This window comes from Rhamphochromis sp. 'chilingali' (genome assembly GCF_963969265.1).
Source record: "Rhamphochromis sp. 'chilingali' genome assembly, chromosome: 15".
Lineage (NCBI taxonomy): Eukaryota > Metazoa > Chordata > Actinopteri > Cichliformes > Cichlidae > Rhamphochromis > Rhamphochromis sp. 'chilingali'.
In genome coordinates, this window is record NC_137942.1 from 4,783,612 (window position 1) to 4,799,622 (window position 16,011).

At 41.6% G+C, this 16,011-nt stretch overlaps 1 protein-coding gene across 1 annotated transcript in view; it reads left to right on the forward strand.

Annotated features, from left to right (window-relative positions):
- Nucleotides 1–1,263: 1,263 nt before the first annotated feature.
- The window catches only part of cacng2a (calcium channel, voltage-dependent, gamma subunit 2a), an 84,669-nt gene continuing 69,921 nt past the window's right edge, over nt 1,264–16,011 (forward strand). The window contains exon 1 of the mRNA XM_080906130.1: nt 1,264–3,272. Coding sequence (XP_080762256.1) covers nt 3,047–3,272 — 226 coding nt within the window. The 5' untranslated portion in view covers nt 1,264–3,046. The remainder of the gene's footprint in view (nt 3,273–16,011) is intronic.

Below are 16,011 nucleotides of genomic sequence, written 5' to 3' on the forward strand. Positions count from 1 at the left end.
GTTTATTTAATACTGGTGATGGGGTTCAGACCGAGGTGTAACGTCAGGGAGAGCCAAGGCCAACATAACGAAACATCCCTGACGTAGAAATAAAAGAAACTTACCTAACTCCAAAGAAACAAAATATACAACCTATAACCATAACCTACCTAACAACACATAAACAGGAGAAAACAGGGTGTCAAAACAAAAGGCAGCTCTCCCCTACAAGCAGTCTGAACATGAAACAACAATGCTCACACAAAATACAAAGGCATGCAAGCCTGCACAAGTATGGCAACCAAAATGGCCAGAGGGCACAGAAGCACAGCTCCACAGGCCTTAAGTAGTGCTCTGCTGATTACCAATTAGCCGGACTCTGCGCAACATCCAATCAGGACAGAGGAGGTGGAGCCTGGACAAAACAAAGGGTTAATAAGGAGAAGAGACATCCTCCTGGGGGATGTAACAAAGGTTAAAGTTACGTATGATGATTCTTGTATACTTTTATTTTAAGTAACAACTTAGAGCTTTAATTTATAGTGTGTTATTTTGAAAATAAGGTGAGCACCTCTAATTAACTGAGAAAATAATTTCATGGGACCTCAGAGGTTCGATGTCTTTGGGTTACACAGGTTTTATCAATTGTAATACACACGTTTGAACACCAGGGGGCGACAAACTCCACGAAGGAACATCAGCGCTTCAGGGAGCTGTTCTTTCAGCACCACAGCCTCTCACACAACACTCACACAACATCGCTGCGCTAATGCCGGACATTACTTACACAGGAGCCCGTAATTATAAAAAATAAATAATAATAAAATAATAATTGAATGTACCGCTGGGTTCATATCTTCAAGCACTCAATGTCAGCCAAGCCTCATTCACTCTCGCTACTAAGCATCATTAAAGAAAAATCGCGTAATCAGAGCGGGGATGTCTGCCTGTAACGCCGTGCGCTGTAGCTGAAAAATCGAGGCTTTTAGTAACAAAGAACAAAACAACAAAAACGCGAGAAAAGTGACATTTAGAGTGGCTACTTCACAGAAGAGTGCGAGAGCTGCAACGATTGGATCGGGCGATAATCATCACAATAAAGCCATTAAATGCGTAAATTCCTACATGTGTGCACAAATGCAACCCACCATTCAAGAAGAGAGAGAAAGCGAGGGGGGAGAGAGAGTCCACCATCGCAACACCCCCTCCTTCCGTCCCCTCCACCACTCACAGAAACGGAATTAAAAAATCTTTAATATCTTTCCAGCAACTGGCCTCCATTGCTGCAGCGCTGCGCGCGCTCACACACGCCGACACTGTGGGCCTTTAAAGCGTCGCCAGAGCGGAAGGAGGAAAGTGATCCTCCGATTCAAGAGCGGCTTCTTTACACTGAAGGAAAAAGGGGGGAAACGGCTGGAGTGGATATGTTGAATGTATAGCGCTGCTCACATTGACATCGTGACAACACCAGCGCTGTCCGTGGATCTGTGCGAGTCGCTCTCCTGATTGTGTAATATCATTTTTTCACCCCCTTCCTGCAAAAGCGGCCGAACCTGCACCCGAGAGCGCAGGAGAGAGAGCAGCGGCAGAAGCAGCAGAAGAAGAAGAAGAAGAGGAGGAGGAGGAGGCGAGAGCAGGGGGATCGCAGCCTTCATCAGAATTTATTTTTTCTTGTTATTACATGGCGCAAGGGCTATACAAACGGGACCGTCCTGGGTGTGATACTGCCACGGTGAATTTGGATATCCACGCAGCAGCAGCACCACCATCCTCCTCCATCCGCCGAAGAAGCACCGTGGGTTGCGACGGCGCCCACACCGACTCCTCATCCTCCTCCTGCCGGCTCCATGTCGAGTGATGGTCGGCTTGCCTTGCTGGATGCTCCCCGCTCTCTCCGGATCGTCGACCACCGAACCTCCTCTGACCGCAGACCCCCATTTTCGGCGGAAACCTTCCCAGAGCTATAGGGCTACATATGGAAACTGGGGATCAAAATTTTAGGAAAAAGGAAAATCTAAGCGGTTAATTTATTTTTTTAACTAATTTATTACTATTTTTGTTAGGTTTCGATCTGGTTTTGAGCGTGTGTGTTTCTTTGCGCCGGCTAATGAATTAATTTAGTCGTTGAGCCTTGATTTCCTCATTCCACCGGGTTGATTTGTGAGAAGACAGATTTGCTTTTAACCTCACAATAGGCTGTTATAAAACACGCAGGGAATCGCTTTTATTTCCTCTCGACAGGACTCGAATCGGTCCGTTTGTTTACTCTTCGCTGTCACCACTAATATGACAGATTTAGATTTTGTCCTTCGTTTCCTTCCCCAGTTTATTTTTACTAATAAAAGCCACTAGAATAATACTATTAATAACAACAATAGTCTTTAGAATAGCTCTCTTTCTGAATACTTACTAGTAAACGTAATGTTATAGCCTTTGACTAAAGCAACTTGTTGTAACAGACGTATTGAACTGTTGTACTTCAAACCTGCCATTACTCCAACACCGCACCCCCCACCCACCCAGCCGTCTCTTTGCTCCATTTGAGCTCGTGTAAATTCAGCTCAGTGCTTATAGCTGTGATCTCTACAAGTCAACGAACAGGTTGTACAAAATCAGCCTTGCTTGTCTTTTTAGGCTCCTCTTAGTTACCCCAGGCTTTAATTAACCAGTCATAGATCTGTGTTAATAATCACATTTGTAGCTTTTGTTTTCTTGCTGCAAGTGGCTCCAGTGCTGGGCTCCATCTGCAGCTCCAGGCCTGCTGAGGTGCTGTCATCCTCTGCATACCTAATTTTTCCACACATCTTTTTGGGTGTGAAAGTTAAAACAAACAGAGAGGAGAGACTTCACCGCCTCTTCCTCTCTCCCCCTTCTCTCTGCCATAGTTAGTTTTTTCTCTTGTTTTGGTCCTCACCCAAACGCAACCATAAGGTTCCTACCGCATCCTCCGCCTCCTTCTTCCCTCTCCTTCCGCTCGAGTATATCCCGTTTTTTCGGTTTGATTTGGTCCCGCAAATTTTCAAATATTTACTTCCTATACATCAAGAGGAAAGGGGGTCCCCCTTTCATGGAATGCGGAAACATGGGTCTGTTCGACCGCGGAGTCCAGATGCTGCTGACCACGGTGGGCGCCTTCGCGGCCTTCAGCCTCATGACCATCGCGGTCGGCACGGACTACTGGCTGTACTCCCGCGGCGTCTGCAGGACCAAGTCCATGAGCGAGAACGAGACCAGCAAGAAGAACGAGGAGGTGATGACCCACTCGGGCCTGTGGAGGACGTGTTGCTTGGAAGGTAAGAGGAAAGTCGGTTCTTCTGTGGTGCTGTAGTGCAACATAAACTTTTCCAACGTGTTCATTTGCGTGCGTTTGAAGCCGCCCGCCCGAGAGGCCTCAGCACTGCCACGACACAAGTGTACTGTGGGAGGGGAACCTATTCTCTCTCTTTTTCTATGCTACTCAATGTAAATGAGATCCACTGCAGAGTTTCCCTGCAAAGGGTGTTTAAATGTGTGTCAAAAGCCAAACGATCTCTTAGGATACTGAATACGTCACTGACCTTCTTGGTGCCTCAAATGATACAATCTGATAGAAGGAAAGTAAAAATGCAACATGTGACCTGGCTGCTGCTTATGAGCTTATATGTGTTCTGCATTTATGGGGAAGGAGATTTCTACCTTATACCAAACAAATCAACGTGCTGTAAAGATCTGACACCATCATTTAGGTTTCATGTTCTAAATCTGTTTGAAATGAACTTCACTTTTTAGCACTTAGTTATGTTTTGTTGAAAAAGAAACAAAGAAATTTCACTTTTAGCCGAAATGACAAGTCCATTTTCCAGCAGGGTGAAACAGGTTTCTGTGAGGAAAACCCAAAGGACTACACGGATGTGCAGCTAATAGATGAGAACAATTCGGATTAGAATGAGTTTTTCTGAATTTGTGGATGGTTTCAGTTTTCATCTTTTTCATGAACAAACCAAAACTTATATCAGTAGAAATGGCATCTGCATCTTGCAATGGATCACAAGGTCAAGAAAAGTTAGCATGGATCCCAAAAAGTAGGCTTTCCACATAAATTCTGTCTAAAACTAATGTAACTCATTAAATCTCAGCAGTTTTGAGCTTTGGAAGAAACTGTTGTAACTTTTACCTGGTGTAAAATAAGCCCTTATATAAAAATCACGAAACTGAATTGCTGCACTTCAACGGTTAATTTTGGTGTTTAGCTCCTGCAGGCAGGCTGAATCAGGTTTCCGGTTGCATAAAAGTCACCCACACCAGTCTGGAATTGTTTATTCAGTCCGGCTTTAGAGTTTAAATAATAAATTAACAACACATTCACAGGCTGTAGGTGGAGATGAACCTTCATCATATATCACCCTGATATATTGGCATGCCAATAAGCTGGTCTAACCCTAATTAAAGGAAGCTGCAGGAGATCTGTACCTTTAAAGAGGATGTGACACCGGGGCAGCACGTTGGACAGAGCGTGAGGACCCAAAAGTCGAGATGCAGTCACATCTGTCAGCAGGCCTGACCTGCCTGACAACCCTGATGATGGCAGAGCTACCTTCGACCTCCCTGTGCCCGGTACTTTCTGAGATGTCAAACTGCCTCACGTCCTGAGTGCAGGTTTTCAGACGACCTCGAGTGTCTGCCCTGTCAGACGGCGGCGGCGTGTTTCCTGTCATGCCCCGGTGGAGGCGGTCGGTGCTGACTTGGAGTGAGGTGCTGTAACCTTGTGAGGGCACAGAGCGTTACAAATCTGTTCATCGTCTTAGCTGTGAGCCCCTGAAAGGCCTCAGTGGCTGACTTCATGCTCTTCTGCCCCCTGTGATAAGCAGCACCCTCTGTTCAAAGTTTAAGAAGAAGAAACATTTAAAGCCGCTATAATGAATATCTTTAAAATAACTATGATAAAATAGCAGTGCGAAAGAGGTCGCTTGTGGAGTAGGGATGAATTATTGACCAAATCTACAGCTTTCCTAGGCTTACAGAGCTTTAAGGAGAGTTTAAGGTCATTATTTAACTGTGGAGGCAGTGCACCTCCCTCTTTGATTTCTGCTCACTATGAAACAGCAGGTTGTAAGAGACTAAACAGAGGGCGAAGGTGGAGGAGACCAAAAACAGACCAAAAAACAGGAGTGGAAATTGAAAATTTATTAGCTGGATACAAACTCAGATCCAAGTGATTTGGAGCTGGATGTGAAAATAAGAATCTTTTTGTCAACATCCAGTTAAAGACTGATAATATATTTAAAGAAAAAACAAATATGTTGCCACTTCAAATGTTTAGACACAAAAATGACATTTAAATGATGTGTGAAACAATGTGCTTTTGCTTTAAAATGAAAAAAATATATATATATAAGATTTGTCATGTTTAAAAATTCTCCCTAGTTGTGTAAAATTGACATTTCTTTCATTTTTAGTAATCATGACAGGAACAAATTAGGAAGTCAGGGGACACTGCTATAATGCCACAGAGTCCCTGTAGGGAGGAGGTTGGGGTGAATGAATATCCGAACAAAACATTTAAATTAAATATGGCTGAACGTTTCCTGGTTTAAAACTATTGTAGAGTACCTTGAGGCCATCATTGTTGTGATTTGGCACTGAATTTTAGATGCCAGTCAGTTGAACATACTGAACGTTTCCTTGTTGAGTCTGATGATTTGCTGCTTTTTTGTCATAACTATTAAAGTCTGAATATAAAAGCAAATTAACAAGTATTTTATGCTTTTTCAGCAATTTCAAGGCAAAACTCTAAATAACCTGGAGCACAAAAATAATCATTAATTGCAGGTCTGCTAAAAAAAAAAATAGACATGCCCGATATGCAACAACGGAAATATGTCACTCTGAAAATGAAACGTAAGGTAAAGAACAAGGAGTGTAATGGTATTCAAGTCATGCTGCTGTTCCTGTTAATGAGATTCAATACATTTACCCTTAAAAACACCTTTATTTGGTGCACAGCCCTTCTTCCGATCACAGCATTGACACCTCAGCTGTTCCCGAGAAGCTGCTCAGGTGCTGGGATCAGAAAGCTGCGGTCTCACCAACACAGCTCGAGATGTGAGGCAAAAGAGCTCAGCTGGCCTTCACCTGATAAATAAGAGGAATAACACTAAACACTGATACAGTGATTATATTAGTCGACATAGGATCACAGTTACAGCTGGAGTGTAATTGTGACAGTGACTGGCTTTTATCCCTGCCAGGCCATTATTTAATTGGCAAACAGAACAGCACGGAGTCAAGATGAGAGCAAAAAACATCACACTTAGACTCGCTGTGCGCGCATGTGTGTGTGTGTTCCTTTTGCATTAGCACAATGTGCTTCTTCCTTTGAATCCAGGATCAAAATGGCAGGAAATAAACCCAGATTTGTCATTTGTGATTCATGAATGATCCCCGGCCCAGAAGAGGCAGGGGAGTGGAAAAATGGGGCCACTGCATTTACTCAGCGGGGTCAGATTCATTTAAATTCTAATTCAAATGACTTCCTGCTCAGGAAATTGGGTCTTAAAAAGCGAGTACATTTAATTATAGGTAGTTTGAGCAATTTTATACCAAAAATTGTGAGGGGGAAATTGAAAAATAGGAAAATATAGAGCGGATGCAGCTGGAGAGAGGCAGCGATAAGCACCAAACCCTGCCTTGTTTCAGCACATAGAGAGTCAGGAGGAGAGATATCAAGTTTACATTTCAGATGTTAATTAGGCTTCAATTTGTAGCTCCGCTCTATTAAATCAAAGTGCCAAGACGGATAGTATTCACGGTTCCCCGGTTCCTCTAAAGTGAGCTGGTGATCAGGCAGCGGCTGAGGCTGCAAATAGTTGAAGTGGTCGCTCCATCCTCCTCGCAGCAGTGAATGCAGACTGTGTGTTTGGCAGCTCGGTATCCCACACATTCTGCTTACTGAGTGTACGCAGGTAGGCGACCGTTTGTGTTTGTATAACAGCTACAGAAGAAGAGAACCTGTGAAAAAGCAAAATGGGAATACCCACACTGGGTGCACCTCGACCTCTGCTCCGCTCACTGCTTGTCAGAGAAACAGAAAAATCTTTCTCCTGTGGATCTACAGAAAACTGATCATTTACTTTCCCTCAGTATAAAACCGTGCAAGTGTGCTTTGGAGGTTTGCGCTGGGTAAAACACAGAATATCTCGTATTGATTTAGCAGATGTTCACTTTTCCTTTCTAAAGCTGAAATAACTGATCAGTCAACGCTGTTTGTTGCACATTTTAGGATTTGCTGCTTTTCTTTCTCAGAAATTGATTTGAACTGTTGTTTCAACAAATCGGCTTTATATGAAAATTGAAAAAATGTCACAACTTTCTCTCAGTGAGCAAAAGTGACACCAAAATGAGGCAGAAATGGAAGCTGCCATCTTGCACTGATGACTGGAAGACATTGTTCAGACTTTGGTGGGTTCAGGGGCATTTAAAGAAATGTGGAAATCACATGGATAACAGTTATAACAGGATGCCATATGTGATTTTCCATCACTAAATCTTTCTCAAAAACAACAGCAAGTTGTGCAACAGCATTTAAAATGATTTTTTTTTTTTATTTCTGGAGGAACTAATTTTTCCGTTTATTATGACACCGCATAATTTGCATCCAGAGCTTTTGCAGTAGCAACTTGGGACGCATTGAGCTAAGAGTGACGGAAAGCGGTTATTGCTAATAGTTTTCTAGATGCTGGCATTTACTGAGTTTTACAATATCTATAAAATAAATGTATATATAAATCTATAAACATTTCTATAAAACTGTTACTTTTTAGGTCACATGTGTTGTGAAGGTTTTGTGTTGTTGGTTTAAAGCTTTGACTTTTGTGTTGGCTTTAGTTCAGGATTCCTCTTTTGGTGTATTCATCACTGAGTTTGAGTTTGTGCAGCATTATCTGAGCACTGGTTTCTGTTTAGGCTCATGCCTCTAGTTTTCAGCTGTACCTCCCTCCCTTAGTTGCATCTTTGTGGTGCAGTGTTTCTTTGAGTCAGTCTTGTTAAGTGTGAGTTTTCTTGTTTCTGTGTTTAGTCGTGTGTATTTTGCTTCAGTATTTTTGGCTTCCTGTACTACTTTTCTTTTCTTTTCTTGGATGTTTTGTTTTGGTTTTAACTTCTTGCCTGTCTGATCGTGCTGATTACATCCACCTGTGTCTTGTTCTCCTCCTGTTTCTGATCCTGTCTGTTGTCCTCTTTGGTTTTGTCCCTTCAGTTTCTTTGTTCCTTATCACTGTTCCCACCAATGGGTCTGTACTTCCGTTTGGAATTGCTCACCTTTGGATTCTGTTTTTTGTACTTAACTTTGACTGTGTGGCTTTACTTACTGCTTGAATAAAACCTTTCTTTTATGAATTTGGATTCACCTTTAAACTGACTCTGAACAACGTAAAGTTCAAGAGGCTGAGGGCAAAGCCTCAAAACCACATCTGCAGGCTCTATTTCACTACTGCTCACAAGCATTTATGTCAGCCTTACTTACAAATGATCTCATCATATCAGCAACGTGATGTGATCATGGTGTATCTTCATAGTTAATGCTTTATATTTTGGACCTAATATCATTTGAGTAAATAAATAGATTGGTAATCAATAAGTAAGGCAAATTTAGTCAAATCGTGCCGGTGCATTTATCAATATGCAGGCTGAGTTTTTCATCATGTGGCCAACAATTTCTCAAACATGTCCGCAGGTAGAAGAATTTTGTGTGTTTCTGTGCTTTTGCAAGAACATGCACATAATACAAAACTTTATGCCTCAGATATAGGACCCTTATTGTCAACTGCAAAATTCCTCATGGATATGACTAAAGTTCAAACGGAATGCGTCACTCTGTTCAAAGCTCTCTGGGGATGGATCACTTGCTGTCACATTCCTGAGATGTGATTGGTTCCAGGGACATCAGATGATTTCTGTTGGACCCCCTGAGGAGATCGTTTTAACTGGAACAATGTCATAATCAGCCAGCACATTACAGCACAGTTACCAGTTATGTCATCGCACGGATAACACAAGCTGCAACGAAGAGTAATAATTGATCAGTTGTTTTAGCATCTAACTCTTTTTTTTAAGCAAACCGTCACTTTTTCCATCTTTCCTATTCAATAAATCAACTGCTTTCATGCTTTTAGGATAAAGCAGCTCTAGAAACAGGACCATCATCATGCTTCAGGAGGTTTCTAGGACTAAAAAGTGCCTTTGATGGCTTTATTTTGAGAGAAACATCCGATTCTTTTATGCACTGCAAGTCTAGAAAACTTTCAGTATTAGTGTGAAAATACTAATCTGAAAAATACTAAGTACTATTTCTTAATATAGCTCTTGATCACTTAAATGAAAACACATTAACGTGGCACAATTTTAGGAGTTTCCTTGAAAAGGTTTAAATTTTTATTTATTCTGTGTCCGTCTTCCTTCAGTTTTTTGATCCTCTTGTCAAATGTTTTATTAGTTTAGGTGAACCTGGGGCTTTAATCAGTCCACACTGAACAGTGGCTTAATTTTCTTTTTAGTTGTTTGATTTTATCTAGACATTACTTTAGTTCTTTTTGGTCCTTTGCCATTCAGCCTTAAACCAGCATTAAAAGTCCAGTGACTGCGGTTCCACATACACACAGATGTGGTTGCACACAGTGTGGGTGCAGAGAGAGATTCAGCTGGTGAAGCATGAACGGTGCAGAGTAAACATGTGTGATGCGGATGAATTGGTCCCTGGAGGCCGCCGCTCCTCCGTCCTATCTGGGACGTCTGTAAAAAAGCCGCCTCTGCTCCTCCCTCCTCGTGCACGTCGCTCGTAATCTGAGGCATTCGTCTTCATTACAGCGCCACCCTCAGGCTCTACCATGGCTTCAGGATGAGGACACAGTTTAGGAAGAGACGTTGGAGAGAAATGGTGCACTTCATGATGAAAGAGGGCCACATTTTTCTTTTGTGCCTGGACCTAAAGCAGTGAGACTAATCTAAGTCTTTCTAGCTGTGTCCAAACCACAAAAGCTAAAATACAATAACTAACTAAGCTGTGAAAGTTTTTTCACTTAGTGTTCGCTTCTTCCAGGGTTTACACCGCCTCTCGCCCTTTGAGAGCTGGCACACACTCCAACCTGCTACAACCCTTAAACTGGATAAGCAGAAGAGAATGGTGGGATGGATGGATGGATGCTTTTTCATCTAATCATTTGACCTATGATTTATGAAATTTCAAAGAAATACCCTTTATATTCTAAAGTCCCAGTTGGTGTCCTTAAATTTCCTGTTTTGTCTGAATCACAGTCCAAATCCAAAAGAGATCAGGTTCATTCTTGTTGCATAATGTTGCAGGTAAAGAAAATATATTTAGAATATTTGTAGCATTTTTAAACAAGACTTTGAACCTATGTTGTTTGTGAGTCTGTACATGCTCGCAACATTAATATCTTTAGCAGGTAAAATATCAACCTGTTCATCATTCTAGCACAGCCTATGTTGAACCTATATTATCAGGGAAACATAAATATGTTTCACAAAAGCGTTTTTGTGCCAATTCACCCAGCATCTGTTGAGATCAAGTAGCATCCTCTGGGGATGAAGGCCATCGCAGAGGTGCAAAAAAACTGCTGTTGAGGCTGGCTCCGAAAGAGAGTCATCCCTAAAGACCGTGTTAAAATGTCCAACTTTATAGCAGAGATATGCATGTGTACAAAAACAGGGCATTTTTTTGTTATGTTGTTCTTCATGGCGGCTGTGTGGGGGCAATTTCTTTAAATTCACTGATACAGGCAGCTGTAGAGTATAGCTGCTGGCTAGGCTTCAACTGAACTTCAGTTTAACACACACTTTGCTAACATGTTAGCTACTAACAGTCAATCCAAAAATGATCACATCTGTCTGCAGAAAAGCACCAGAGCAACATCTGTAAAACCAGGTTAGCCATAAAGGTATGCAGAGTTATCAAATCAGGGAGGTGACATTTTTACAGCTGCTTATAGTCGAGGCATCAACCAACTGATCTCCGTCATGGGTTATTAAAATGTATCCAGTGGCTGATCATTCAAATGGGTGCATATTAAGTTGGCTGTGGCTGAAATGGTAGAGAAGGGCATCCTCTGATCACAGAGTTTATTGTTCTATCATCCCCAAGTGTAAAATTGGCCCTTAAATATCTGTGCTGCCAGATGTGTATGCGCTCGTGTGTACTCATATTGCTAAGGTGCTACATATATACTACCCAGCATGCTTGAATTTTGTGCTGCTACTCAGGTTTTTTTCATAAGGGCTCTAAAGAGTCAAAGGCAACATGTGGGTGTGTCTTTTTGTTGTTATGTTAAGAGGTGACGTACTATAGGAGACTTACACAGCTCCTGTCCATCACCCCAGATCACAGTTCACGATTCCTGCCTCATGATTTTATGTATTTGTATGTGGGAGTATCTGTGTACTGCACATTGGTGCATCTGAAAACACATGTGGGAGTCATTTCTGTGCATATTGTGCATGTTTGAATAGTGATGTTTGTGCTCAGTGCATAACAGAGAGGCAGGATGAGATAAAAGAAGATAGCAGTGCAGAGTGGCAGAAAAGAGCAGGATTAGTCTCATAGTCCAATCAGATAAGGATTACCCAGCTGGAGCATGCCCACCCAGGCTAATGCTCTGGCCCTAAAGTGGCATTACACTGTATTATGACACCGATCCCCTGTACGTACAGCTGCATGGGACGGATTACAGTTACAAGTCGAGGGCAGCGTAGATGGAAGCGAATACGGCCACTTGTTGGAGTAAAAACTGAGCCCCCTCTCCTCCGACAGTATCGCTGCTCTGGGCTGCCTCCCCCCTTCATCTGATAACACACTGTGTAAAGTGACTGAGCTCTATTGCACTGCACTGTCAATGCTGTGCAGCCGGCGATGGATGGGCTTCATTTTGCCCTCACCGGAGCTCCGCTGAGACAGCACACAGTCACTGACGAACATGACTATTTTATTGGTCTTCACCTTGCCCTCTTTATTGCCCACTAAGGCCAAATTACAGACCAGACATTATCAGATTAAGCCCGGGCTGCAGACAGTCTAAGAACAGTGCAGAACTCTGGCCTTTGGCTGTGATGCCGTTAAGGCTGTCGTTTATAATTCTCACGGCTACAACCAACAGACTCAGATATCAGTGTAGAGTTTATTGATTACGTGTCTGGTTGAGATCATTAGACAAATATAGTCTGTCTTCAGTTTATATTAAACCTGATGTCTTTATCTTTTGTTTCAGATTGCTTTAAGTCTGCTTGGTTTGTCCTTACTTCTGGGACCAACATTTTTAAGTTTGCTTTACTCCCGGGGTCAAAAACTCATAACAGTGCAACAACTTAACAGAAAATAGGCCCAAAATGGGATCCAAATAAACACAAAGTAGCATCCAGAGAAGTTTTCTTCCAAACAACATTTGGAACAGAGTCTTGTTGCTAGCAGCGGTCCTTTAACTCTTTGCACCATGGAGGTCACTGCACCGAGACCAGACTGATGAGAATTAAAGAGGCTGCCTATTACTACTAAGAAATTGTTCTCCAGCGAATGAACCCTTGTACACTTGTAAGACTTTTGTTTGGGTTTTTTTTGATTGGATATATCTGCCTTATTTAGTAATTAAAAAGAATTCCTGATTTGCAGGTATTAATAATGAATATTTAAGGTGGTATTTTAGCTGTCAAGTACTTTGTCACAGTTATGTAAAGGAGCTGTGTTATCACTTACCTGTCACTTACCTTTCCAGAAAGTCTTTGATATAGCACCAGAACCAGCTCTTCACCTGCTGCAGGTTCTGGTTAGAGCAACCGTCTAGCATGCAACTCCAGAGCAGAATAAACACTTCAATCCACAGCTGTAGTCTGAGATGATGGATTTCAAGTTCAGCTGAGTGACTGTGTGGAGAGGGTGCTCAATGATTGAAGGCTGCCACAATCGACTGTGGTCAGCGAGACACCCAGCAGGGAAACACAACACAGCAAAGGCGTGGACAGAGTGTGGCAAATCAGTTTCAATCACTGTCCTGGACCAACGAAGGAAAGCTGTAAATAAATAACGCTAACACGAGCAGCCAATTATACTTTGGCAGCAGACAGACAAAGTTTGGTAAACACTGTCCCCGCCTCACCCTACTGCCTGAACTCTTTCTGCACTGACTCCACTCACAAGTTCTCCTTCTTCATGGAGGTGAACACTGCATCTGTCCATGTTTTGTTAACCAAGAGAAGAAAACCCATAAACATAACCACACACAAAGCATTTCGATAGCTTAACACTTGTAGGGAAGTTTTATTGCATTTACAGTGCTGAAAATACGCAAGCCAACTTAGTCTTATGTATAATCTGCTATCATGTAAACTGTATGTAACACAGTATTGTGACATATTTCTGTTGTGCTTTGGAGATCCAAAGCACAAAATACAATCGTAAAATAGAAAAAACTGAATTTTACGTGCTAGAAACAGTAAATAACTCATATGTTATAAATATTAATTTCGTGAAATACAAAACAAATTGAAAACAAATGTATTGAATAAATAAGTAATGGGTTAAAAGTAAGTTAAGCAATTTCTAAGAATGAACAAAATGTGGTTAGACTGATGTTTAAAGCTACATTTTAGACACCTTAATTTTAAAAAGCTAGCTTAAAAAATACATTTCCTTCCCAGTAAATCAAAGTTTGAAAAAGCATTAGTGCTGAACAATGATAGAACCAAACACATCCATCATCAGTCTTATTATTAGCCATGTCGATCATTACATATCCCCTCTCATTCTCAGACAGATCCCTCGTAATGAGAAAAACATTTATCCTGAATTATGGCAATCTCGATTGAACCACGGAGGTTTAAAGCACACAGCAGACATCATTCTGATTCCCTCCTTGTACATTAATAGTGATGGCTCTTTGTGAAGCTGCATTCGGCTGTCCTGATGAAGTCTCTGAGATTAGATGGCCAGCCAGAGGAGTGTGATGGCACGGTAATTGGTTTAGTGTATGATTAATGCCTTGGATGGCTTTGATCAATGAGAGAGAGGCTGTAAACTTCGGTAGCACTCTCCCATAAATGCTGTCGCCCTCTTTGCATGGAGATGCCCCCCACCCACCCGTACTCCAGATATGCGCTTTAGCTACAAATTAGGAAAAAAGTCAACTACAAAGCATTAATGACGGGACATGCTTTGAGGAGGAGAAACATCAGTTATTAACCGCTCTGACCCCCAACACCTCCTCGTCCTCACAGCCAGAAGGGCTGCATGTGTGTTTCTGTGTGTTGATGCCACGTGATATTTTTTAGCTGCAGTTGGTCCTGTTGGGTGGGGTCTATCTTTATCCTACATGACCAGAGAACAAATCGATATGAAACATACCCAGGGCCAATCTTTGTGTAAGCAAACTGTGTGGCACCACAACTGTGGAACCACGACTGCTGGCCGTCTGCTCCTAACTCCACATATTTCCATGACAATTGGTAGGACATATGGATTCGAAACAGAAGCCACCTCAAATCTGTATTTTTAATAAAGATTCTGATCAACATCTGCTGGTGTAAGAATTGTACTGTTACCACAACATTGCATTGATATGCTCTCAGATTAAAAGCACTTTATGCAGAGATGCATAAAGAACTGCTGATTATAATCCTTTAAGCTTCCCAATGACGATGACAATGATGAAGGTGGATGAGTAATAATAATGTGGCTTGAAATATCTCTGTGAACATTTAAAAACAACCAGGCAGTGTTTCAAACTCTAAGTAAAAACTTTAAATTCTGGGAATTTATTTCAGTGTGAGATGAGAAAACTGATGTCATGCTCATGTGAGTGGAGCTTGCTTTTAGTCTCCAACAGCATCAAATACTAATGTTTTGTCAGATGTTCACAGAATCACAGAGAAACACTAAAGGTGAGCTTGGTGTGAGAGCTGTGATCCATCAGCTGCAGCAGCAGGGAAACAGATAGGGTGTTGCTTCCACCTCGTCATGTATGGATGCTTCTTTGGGACCCCCTGACTTTTAAACTCACCGGGTACCACTAAACATCATCTTTTAACATGCACGAGTACGGCTGCTCCCAAAGAATACATCCTGGTAAACAAACAACTGATTAAAATATAAACAGGCTTTGTTGATTTTTCGAGCAACATGACCGTTGGTGATGTTCAGCATTGCCGTGTCCAGTGAATTAGGATAACTTGTGCGTATCACACTTTTCTAAACAAACAGCAGTATTTGACACACTGTAATGTGAAAGCATGAGTCAGTATGGTAAATATGACACTATTGCCATTTGTCAGCTAGCTTAGCTTAGCATAAAGACGGTAAACATTGGGAAACTGGATATGTTCAAGGCAGCAAAATGACTCTGAATGCATCATAGCTTAATTTGTTTCTGCACAAGAGCTGCAAGGTAAAAGAAAGAGATATGTCTGACTAAGTGTTTGCAAAGCGCAACAGTTTCTTTTGCTAAGCTAAACTACCTGCCATTTGGCTCCAACTACAGATGTACACAAAAGATATCAAAATGTTTTCAGTTTGCAAAAAAATATTTGTGTTTTCATTTGCTGCAGCTTTTTAGAGTTGAATCTGTTTGCTTCAACTAATCATTGGGGGTTTTATGTGTCCATTTGGGTATGTTTTGGATATTTTAAGAGACATTATGCCAAAAATCCAACATTTAATATTGTGTTTTGGTGTCATAAACTGAATTTCTGTGGATTGCAGAGATTTTGAAGACAGGATAACATGAGTAAAAAGATTTTTTTTAAATTTTCCTTCCAAACAGAAAAACTCTGCAGTGTTTGGATATCGAGCACCAGCACAGTCAGACTTCTCAGCCATCATCGTTTATTTGATCTCAGCCGCTGTTTATTAAAGACATGTTATCCCCTTGAAAATGTAAAGTTTGCATGTTAAAGTGGCTTGAATAACCACTCGATTTTCAGTAGGATTGCACTCTGATTATGTAGAATTGATCCTCTTACATTGGAAGTGTAATTACCAGCAGGTCTATCTCTGACTCC